The sequence below is a fragment of the Carya illinoinensis genome, chromosome 16, assembly GCF_018687715.1.
Source record: "Carya illinoinensis cultivar Pawnee chromosome 16, C.illinoinensisPawnee_v1, whole genome shotgun sequence".
Classification (NCBI taxonomy): Eukaryota; Viridiplantae; Streptophyta; class Magnoliopsida; order Fagales; family Juglandaceae; genus Carya; species Carya illinoinensis.
Genome location: NC_056767.1, coordinates 21,539,046 through 21,549,836, shown reverse-complemented (window position 1 = coordinate 21,549,836; position 10,791 = coordinate 21,539,046). Strand labels below are relative to the sequence as shown.

The 10,791-nt window shown below is 34.5% G+C and overlaps 1 protein-coding gene and 1 long non-coding RNA gene across 2 annotated transcripts; one reads left to right on the top strand and one right to left on the bottom strand.

The window, feature by feature from the left end:
* Nucleotides 1-721: 721 nt before the first annotated feature.
* LOC122298905 lies at nt 722-1,756 on the bottom strand. Its single transcript, XM_043108748.1, has one exon. It carries the CDS (start codon nt 1,754-1,756, stop codon nt 722-724), a length of 1,035 nt encoding a protein of 344 aa, XP_042964682.1.
* A 5,070-nt stretch (nt 1,757-6,826) lies between these two features.
* On the top strand, nt 6,827-7,770 carry LOC122299844. Its single transcript, XR_006239782.1, has 2 exons — nt 6,827-7,117; nt 7,479-7,770. It is a non-coding gene; the product is annotated as an uncharacterized LOC122299844 (long non-coding RNA).
* Nucleotides 7,771-10,791: the final 3,021 nt, after the last annotated feature.

Genomic DNA, 10,791 nt, shown 5'->3' with positions numbered 1-10,791 from the left:
CAAGCTCCATCAAGTCCTTACGTGCAGTAGCAGTGTCTTTTGTTTTGCCTTCGATAGCCATCAAAGTTCCTAATACATTATCGCATATGTTTTTTTCAATATGCATAACATCGAGATTATGTCGTAAAGGCAACATTGACCAATAAGATAATTGGAAGAATATAGATTGTTTAGTCTAGGCCAATTCATCAGGTCTACGTTTTCTCTTTCTTGAACCTTTGCCAAATTCTACATTCCTAAGCTGTAGAAGTTGCTGGAGTAGATCATGTCCCGTGAGTTCTGGAGGAGGAGGCCGATGGTCGTCATTTCCATTAAATGCAGCTTTTTTCTTTCTCCAACTGTGTGCGGCAGGCAAGAAACGACGATGACCCATATAACAGTGTTTTCTCCCATGCTTCAACCACATGGAATCAGTTTCCTCGTTGCATAATGGGCAAGCCAACTTTCCCTTGGTGCTCCAACCTGAAAGATTGGCATATGCAGGAAAATCATTTATGGTCCACAAAAGTGCAGCATGTAACTGGAAGTGTCCAGACATTGATGCATCATACGTTTGGACACCGACCTCCCATAACTGTTTTAATTCAGTAACTAAAGGTTGCAAATAAACATCGATATCGTTCCCTGGTGCTTTGGGGCCAGGAATGAGCAAGGACAACATTAAATACGGATCTTTCATGCATAACCACGGGGGCAAGTTGTATGGCACGAGTATCACTGGCTATATGCTATACGGTTTGCTCAGATTATTGAATGGGTTGAAACCATCACTAGCTAGACCCAATCTGACATTGCGAGCATCTTCTGCAAACCAACGGTGATCTTTATCAAATTGCCTCCACAACTTAGAATCAGCAAGATGCCTTAGAGTACTCTGGTCATCAACTCGTTCTACTTTATGCCATTTCATAGATTTTGCTATATTCTTCGACATAAATAATCTTTGTAATCTGGGTATAAGAGGAAAGTATCGTAAGACCTTTTGGGGAATCTTCCCCTTCTTCAGCCTGGTTGACATCCACCTTGACTCATTGCATTTAGAACAAACTTCTTTGTCCGCGTCATCTTTCCAAAATAGCATGCAGTCATTTGGGCATGCGTCAATTTTGACATAAGTAAAACCCAAACCACGCTCTAGGCGTCGGGCCTCGTGGTATGAGTTAGGTATCTCAATTTCTGGAAAAGCAGATTTTAACAATTGTAAGACCATGTTAAATGACTTGATAGTCCACCCACCAATTGTTTTAATATGAAGCAGCTTGACTATAAATGAAAGCTTTGAAAACTTTCGGCAACTTGGATACAGTGGACATTTCGCATCCTCAAACAATTGGTGAAAATTTTTTGATTGGCCATCAGTCATTGAAGGATCAGAAGAACTTGGGCCATGTTCCCTGTCTGCATGGTCCATGAATGATCCAGCCCGAATGTCGTCTATCATCTCATCCATATCATCAACGTAATTCTCACTTGAATTAATTGTTTCTTCATCATCATCTGACGAACTCACATTGAAATTTTCACCTTCCCCATGAAAGATCCAATGTGTATAACTTGGATCAATACCTATCGTGAATAGATGATCTTCGACTTCCTCTAGTGGTCGAAAAAAGTTATTATGGCATCTTCGACATGGACACCTGAAGGTATTACTTGCAGGTGCATTTTGTTTTGCCATGGTGAGGAGTTTATTAATCCCTTCACCATATTCACGTGATGTGAACCTGTTTGGCACTTGCATCCAACTCTTGTCCATTTTGTCCACAATCGATATTTGATTTTTTCAACCAAGCACATCAATATCTCAGACCTTAAGCATGTTGATAAAAAAAAAAAAATTAATACAACAACTTCCAAGGCACAAGGGAATTTAATTGTACATCTACCCAACAAAAAGTACCAAAATTGAACATGGCATGTTACAAAAATCATCGAGTAGATTTAGTAAGGTCCATCATTGTATATATATGGAGGTTGAATGGACCATTGTATGTCGTGAAATAAAATGGACACTTTCAACTAAACTAGTAATTATATTAGTATAGGCAACTGTCCATAGAGCATTAGGCAAAACAGAGAATTGTTCAACAGCAAATCAAAAGGGTCTTCAACATATTTAGAGTTGGTTTAATCCCATATTGGTGTATTTTCAGTCCATCTTATTGGCAAAAACTATCAATAAGTCAATTCTTATTTGGTCTACTTTGGACATTGTCCCTGTTACAGTGTGAACCAAAAGCATGACTGCATTTCAAATCGTGTGGGTAGTTCAGATTGGTGCAATATCAGTTCCAAGCACTTAATTGGGAGGTATGAAATATGTGGGAAAAAGAAATGGACAGAAAATTAACCTCTATATCATTTAACAAACAAATATATATATATATATATGATTATATAATAGAATTTAAATGATATACGGCAATATATATACATCTAGAATTCTCCCAAAAGCACAACAAGTTAATAACATACACTTATATATAACAAATATAGTGAAATCTGTTGAAGGAGAGAGCATACCTGGATGGGGTTATATTTTCTGCAATGGGCTGGGTACGGCTGGCAGACGACGGGGGATGAGTTCAAACAAAATACAGGAACTTGGCCGGAGTAAGACATAGAGAGAGAGAGAGAGAGAGAGAGAGAGAGAGAGAGAGAGAGAGAGAGAGAGAGAAGGACAGAGAAAGAGCAAGAAGCAGCGAATTCACATGAAGGAGATCAGGCTGACAGTGCCGATGAGGCTACGGCGCGGCAAGATCGTTTGCCTCTAGGAGCGGCGGCGCCGATTTCGCAGAGAAGATATGAGATTAACATTTACGATTTGGGAATGAGGCTTCAGAGTTGTTGAAATTGAGTGGGACTTCTACACGGTCGTTTTGAATATTGCAAATTACATAGATCCCCAATATATATATATAACGGCAATAAATATATTTAGTAAGGTATCTACTGACCATCAAAACCAACACAGGGGTTTTACCGGCAACTTCAACCTGCCGCAAGAATAATTAAATACCTCGAGGAGTACTGAAATCGACGATGCTGGAATCGAATTTCAGGATATCACTATTTGCTGCAGCTAACCATCGCCGGCACTAAGAACCATCTGCCACGATTTTACGCACTGCGGGCATTCAACAACCGAATGGAAATTTGCTACCAATTTCCCTCGCAGCTAAGTTAGACCACTTCGGCGTCTACAGAAACGGTGGGGCAGTGTCTAGCAATTTTCTGCGATTTATTTCTTGGCCACAAGGAACTGCCGCAAACATCTAACTTCACCTGCGTTTTACATTGCCCCCGCGATACAAGCCCTGTTTGAATCACGGGATGGAACTCATGCGACGGATTCCTTATCCCAGGAAAAAAAACCGCAGCAAAAACACTGATGTGTTGTAGTGATAAGCCGATCAGATTGAGCCGATAATGGGTTGAAAATGGCCTTGGTCAACTAACAACACTAAAAACAATAGGCTAAAAAGTGTTTGGGACTTTAAACAATGTTCACAATAGAGCAAATAAAAAATTAAATTGAAAAATAATCCATGATAAGAACTTTTTATAAAGAAGAAAGAAGGGTCTGGCTTCAAATGATGTTAAGAAGAAAGGAAAAAAACAAATTGTATAAATGCGGAATATTGGAGAACTGGCGCCATGCACTGCCATACGTGAAAAGGAAATGCATGTCGTGTGATAAAGGAAATTTGCATTATATTGGAGGTGTATGCAGGAATAGATGTGCGTGGATAGGTAGATAATAAATTTTAGAGTTGTGATACCTCGCTCATATAATAAGGATATGGGTAAGGGTTGTATAAGATCCCACATTATTTAGAAAAGAGAAACTATTGCTCTTTATAAAGTTTCAATAGAACTCTAATTGTATTATAAATATTGTTACATCTACAAAATAATCACACAAAACAAATCTTACAAACTGATATGGCATTACAAGAAATTTGGCCTCTTGCAGCGCTCAAAATCGTTGTAAATACTGGTATAAAACGTTGCAATACATCAATTGCAGCATTTTTTAGTTCCTTGTATGTTTGACACTATAATCATTTCTTTTTTTATCAATTGCAACGATATCGAAAAAACGTTGCAAAGCATCAATTACAGTGATATATTTTCATTGCAAATAATAAAATAGCACGCTGGAAATGGGGTATGAAATTCTCATTACGATCACTGCTATTGAGCAATTCCAGCAATTTTAATCCTTACAAAAGCTCTCAATAGTGCTGTAAATACCCCATATCAAAAGCAATGCTTGCTTCCTTTGTTGCATGTAATATTTTTTTCAATGACTAAAATTGCTGCAAAAGATCAAAAAACGCTGCAAATACCTCACATCAAAAGTAGCGCTTGCTAACTTTGTTGCATTTAACCTTTTCTGCAAGGACTAAAATCGTTGCAAAAGATCCAAATGTGCTGTAAATACCCAATATCAGAAGTAGCACTTCCTTCGTTTGTTGTATTTAATATTTTTTTCAAGGATTAAAATTGCTACAAAAGGCCGCTACAAAAGGCCAAAAAAGTGCCACAAAAACCCGCCATCAGAAGCAGCGCTTACTTCCTTTGTTGTATTTAACATTTTTTTCAAGGACTCAAATCGCTGGAATAGAGAAATTGCAATGAGTTTTTGACTATTTCTAGCGATTTTTAGTCGCTACAAATACTCAATTACGAAATTAAAAAAAAAATTACTACTAAAACTGTAGTAATTTTTTTACACTTGCATATAATCTGCTTGACATTCATACATTCATCCAAATCCACTTGCACATTGTTTCAACTAACAACTATTCAAGAATAAACACCAACTCTTTTTTTCTTTTCTTTTTATTTACAACTTCTCTTTATCTCCTATGAAAAAACCAAAACTAAAGAAGAGAGGAGGCTTCGTTTCTACAGTAAAGTAATTTTTTTTTTTTCATATATTAATAAACACGGAGCTTTCTTCGTGCATATAACTACGCCTCACACCACTTTCCTGTCAAGTACGTAATATGTATACATGCAATCTACTAAAGCTTAATATAATAGTTACTTCAAAGTCTTTTGTGCTTGTAGGTTATAATAGAGATATTAGTTCATTGAACCACTATTAAAGGCATTAGTTTATTGAATCATAGTAAAGTTTTATTTTTATACTTCAATCTATCCAAACCAACCTGCCATCAGTATATTCACATACTCATCGATGCCCACAAGCAAAGCTTAATAGTATTTTGCACTTACAAATAAATAATATAAAACATTTTGCAATTTAATCTACAGTTCAACAGCTGCTTCAGAATATGAACATAGCACCACAACCTTCCTTGAACCAAAACTACTCAAAGCAAAGACTTCCAATCTCATATTTACCATATTTAAAAAAAGAAAGCAAGAAAGCTTTAGTTTGAAGTGTTTATGACATTCCGTATGAACTAGTGTCTTGAATTCACTTGCAAGCTCACAGCCATTTGGGTCCTCACCAAGAGGATGTAGGACCATTATGCAAACATGGCCATTAAGATAAACTGCAATTGATGTAGCAACCAAAATAAGTTTCTTTTGACACAATTACCTAAAAAAAAAAAAATCACTCAACCATACAACAAACATTTGGTAGATATCTATGTTTCTGGGATCATTTGTTAGATATTTCAAAAGCAACATTCAAGCAACCAAACCCTTAACCAATGTTATTGGCTTATGCAAGCTATCAAAGTAACCAACTAAACAACCAAAAACAGTAGCAATTAATACATTCCCAGACTTAGAAGCCCTGGGACAAGTTTTGAAAAATATCTACCTTAATTTATAACTGAAAAAAGTAAGACTCTTTTAACTTCTATGGGACATGTTTATGACAATATCAAGACTAAAGGTATTACAACCAAAAAAGAGATGAAGTTAGAAACTAGTACCACAACTTTCTATACTAGCAAAACTTAGCACTATCTCAAACATCCAACCCAAAATTGTGAAGATATGGTAAAGTGATTGTACCTGGGAACTATTCCATTGCCACAATAATAAACTGCTTGTTAAACCATCTCCATTAGCCCAATGCTCCCACCTCCATACACAAGGTCCAGCCCCCTTGATACTTTTTCATGCAATGCCCCATTTCCCCAATGCTCCCACCTCCATAGACTAGAACTGATCCAATGCACATGGACATGATATTGGTTTACAAACTAGAAAGAAAAATGACAAAATTCAAACTACTACAGCCTCCAACAATGCATAAATTTTAGACATTATGTAGCTTAACTTTAGCATAAATAACACATGATCTCATATTATCATGTACACAATACAACCTATAGAACATAAAATTCCTAAAAAAAAAATAATAAGGACCCATCAAGATGGCCACTAGCCTGAAAGGAGCAACAAAACCCCTTTTGAGGTAGAACTTAAGAGAGATTAGTAGAAAGAAAAGAGAGGAGTTGTGTGTTGCTGTTCCTCGTGTAAAGTCAAGCTTCCAGGAAGCAACAAATTCAACAACACCAGATATGCTAAAATCTCTGCACCAATAACACCACCTGCACTTTCGGCCAGGAACCAAAATATAAGACACAAAGCACGTGCTATGGAGTTTTGGTTTAGCTAGCTTTTGTGTTTAGTATGCATGGTAATTAACACACCCACCACTTTTTAAGATTAATTGACGAATTTTGATCTAGCATGCATGCCAGAGCATTAGTAGCTTTTGTGTTTTTGCTTGCGCAAAAACAACTGCCCCTTTTCCGTGCACTTTAGTTTTCTTGTTTATTTTCTTGTTTTCAGACCTTCCCTGTCTTTAATAAATTCCTAATTACACCAGCAAGGATATAGAAGTGATCAAATGGAGGTAAACAAGCTAGAGAGTCAACCAAACATAAACTAGTAGGAAGGAATCAATTGCATAAATTTAGAGGAGGAAACAGAAAGAGTTTGCTGCTATGCTACAGTTTTGGACATAATTAAAAGAGGGATCTTACTTGATGCTTTGGTGGCTTCTATGGTGGTTGTTCACGTTGGTTTAAGCTTGAGAAAGTGGCTCACAAGCAAACACTCATTTCTAATGGTTTAACGTATAAAATGGAGGGTTTAAACCTATTGAAAAGGGATTCAGGTAAAGGAAATGATAGAGCTAAATCTAGATTAGAAACTATAATGTCATGCTGGTTTTGAGCATATAAAACTTTGATGTTTTCAAGTAGTAATGATTTAGGCATTCTTCCTTCTTCTCATTTTATGTATATTTTTTTAAATGGTAAAGGCATTCTTTTTTCTTGTAATTTTCGAAAATATTTTGTGCCCTGCAATTGGACCATTTGATGCTAAGAAGTATCAAGTCATCATTGGTGACATATGTTGGGGGAAACAACAAGTTGATATTCTTTATCTGAAGAGTCATTAAGCTCATAGCTTTAAAAACTAGTTGTCATATAATTTTTCTTTGATCTAATTCAAATGACATTGTTTTTTTATAGATAATTTGAGGACAAGTACATAAAGATGGAGAGGAAGGAGGGTGTCTTCCACCTTTACCAGAATATATCGAGACTGCTAGGACTCGGCGGAAGTCTTTTCTATTATAACGGACTAAAAGATTCAAAACTCTAATCCTCTCAAAAGGAGCTCCCAATTGGATTTTATGGTGATGAAAGTGGACTGATTGGTTTTGCTTTGATATTTTCTCTAGGTGTATACAGTCACTCATGATCAAGTCATCAAACATTGAGTAACACTTATAAATAATATCATTTTATTGTTTTCTCGAAATAGTTTCCCCATGAATTGGGGCCATAAGTGACTTCAGAAGAGCAAATTATATCAAATAAAATTGAACAGCAGTGCTCAACAATAGTGGCTCGGATTCATTAAGTAGCTTTGTTGGTTGTTTTGGACCTTTTGTTTTTTTTAATGACATTAGCAAACTTTAACAATAGTATTTATCTTTTTTACTTTTTTTTTAAATAAGAAGGAAAAGAAGTTCATTTAATATGAGTGGATAAAATCCACTATAATTATTAAAAAAAAAAAAAAAAGCGGCTAGATTTATTTATAGCGAATTTTGATACCTTTTGTTGTGACTAAATGCCCCCCGAAATAGTAAAATAATTTCTGCCACCCCCTGCTGTAGCCGGGAAAAATGGTTCTTGGCTCAAAATTTGTGGCTTGGGCAATTAATTTTTTCCGGCGAAAATAAGACTATTTCCGGCCATTTGTGTTCGCAACAAATTAGTTTATTTCTTATAATGTGTTTTAAATGAAATATAAAAATTAAATAAAATATTTTTATTATTATTTTAAAATTTAAAAAAGTTAAATTATTTATTATATTTTATTAAAAATTAAAAAAAATTATAATAATAAAATAAAACGAGACGCGAGAAAATAAATTTCGACTCCAGGCCTCAATTAATTTGCTCGTTTAATTTTCATCAATAAAGTAAATACGTACCTGCTTTCTGCCATGGGTGCAGAAATTCTTTCTTTATAAATGCCTACGAACATTTAATATTCTTATCAAACTTCTGAAAAATAGTGCGTCTTTAATTAATGTTAATGTGACAAAGTATAGTCATTCTATAAAAATAAATTTATAAATTAATATAATTCATATGTTTCGTTAAATCTACTTTATAATAAAAAAATAATTTTATAAATTTAACTTAATTATTACATCAAACTATGTCAATTTGTCAATTTATTTTTATAAAATCTCTTTATAATTAAAATATTATCTTTATATGTATGATAATAAAAATTCCAATTTTACATAACTGTTTTCATTTTATGAAAAATACATACTCTATAACTATTTTCATTTTAGGAAAGATACATACTCTTGTATCAGTACATAATTAAAGCATATTTCAATTTTTTATTTAGAGTTTGAATGATATTTCACTTTTCAATTTCATTTTCTCTATTCTTTTTGTTTTTAACTTCATTATGAAGAATGGATGTATATGGATAATTTTGATAATTTGTTCAAATTTCTTTAGATTGTTTTCAAATACAAAATATGCAAACAAAAAGAAATAGTTTCCGTTCAAAAGTGTAAATATTATGGACCCTTTTGTATAGATGAGCCGAAAATAAACATCAGAAGTGATTTTCAACTTTTTATAAGCCAGGCCCAATTATATTACCCTGAACCAAATTGGATTATATATAGAGAACCGAAAATATCCTATAGATTGGACTGGCAGCTTGAGAAATATTTTTTACAGTCGGCAGATACAATCGGCGTGCAGTCGGCTGTTAAAAAGTAAATTAATACGGAACCTACATGAAAAAAAAAATTATTTTTATAATTTTTTTTATTCATGTAGGTCCCCCTGAATATAAAAAAAAATTATAATTTTTTTTATTCATTCCGTACAGCCGACTGCACGCCGACTGCATTTGCTGACTGTATGTAGCAAAGCCCTAATCGATTTAATCTCGATCCAGAGAAAGGGCTAATTGAAATTTTTGGTCCGGTCCAAAACCCCAGACTAATTACTCCCCTACATTTGGCAATCATGATTTAATGATTTAGGTTCATCTAACAATAGATCATTTTCATATTTCTTATTAAAGTACAGAAAAAATAGAAACAAGAGAGAATAGAAGAAAAAGGCATATTCAAACTACAAAGTATTAAATCTCATTTGTTTAAAAGAAAAAAATAGTTTCTCTCATTTCTTACTTCATAATAACGCCCCCCAAAACTTCCCCATCTTTGGTAAGTGGTCTCTCTCTCCCTCTAAGCTGTAAAATGTTCACTTTTTAAAGTTTGGAGCGCTATATATATTTTTTGAACATCATTAACTGTACGAACTAATTAAAAAATGTTTCAACGGTAAAATTTTGAAAAGTCCGGCGCGTGCCAAGTTTCGATCAAATTTTACGAAAATTTCATAGTTTGAATGTATTGTAAATTATTCGAACAGAACAGAATGCCATTCAAACGTAAACTATTTCCATTCAAATGCATATACGAATTGAAAAAAAAAATGGTGTGTTCAAGTTTCCGAGCAATATTTGGTTGAAATTTGTATTTGAACAAAATATACCCCGTTCAAATAGATATGACATTCGATTGGATTTCATATAGTTCAGATAGATTTCTAAAATCATTCGAACGGATTTGGTAGCATTCAAACAAAATTAATTAAACTATTTTGAATAGTTATTTTAAACTGTCCGAACATACAATCACTTTTAAGAATGAATTATTTCATTCAAAAATATTATCATTGGAATGATAAATTATTGTTTGAAGGGTATATACAATTTGAGTTGTTTGTTGGATGAGGTTTGAATCTTGTCTCTAAAAGTCACTTTTAGGAACAAGAAAAGTTAAATCCCAAAATAATCTTCAAATAGAATACCTTCTGACCGGTTGGGCTTACAACCCGCTAAAAACAGCCTGTCAATAGTGTTCTTCCATGTGCGCTTCTCAAGTTAGTGATGGTGTGACCACACTTCACCCGATTATTTGAGCATTCATTTCTGGCATTTGAATTTTTAGGTTCACTTTCACAATGGTTTGACCCCCGACTTAGCACTAGGGACTCCTCTCATGACGGTGGCAGTGAATCACACAACCCCCTCTCGTCACCATGATTTGTTGGAATTGGGAGAAACTGAGGCAAAGTTTTGCCAAGTTGGGAGTCAGACTTGTAGTATTCCATTAGAGCTCTGTGATCTTCCTGGTCTAGAGGATATATTGCCTGTGGATGTGTGGCAATATTCCTGGATTTGGGTGTTGAGGAGAGTTGTGAATAGTATTAAAAAGTAGATGATAAG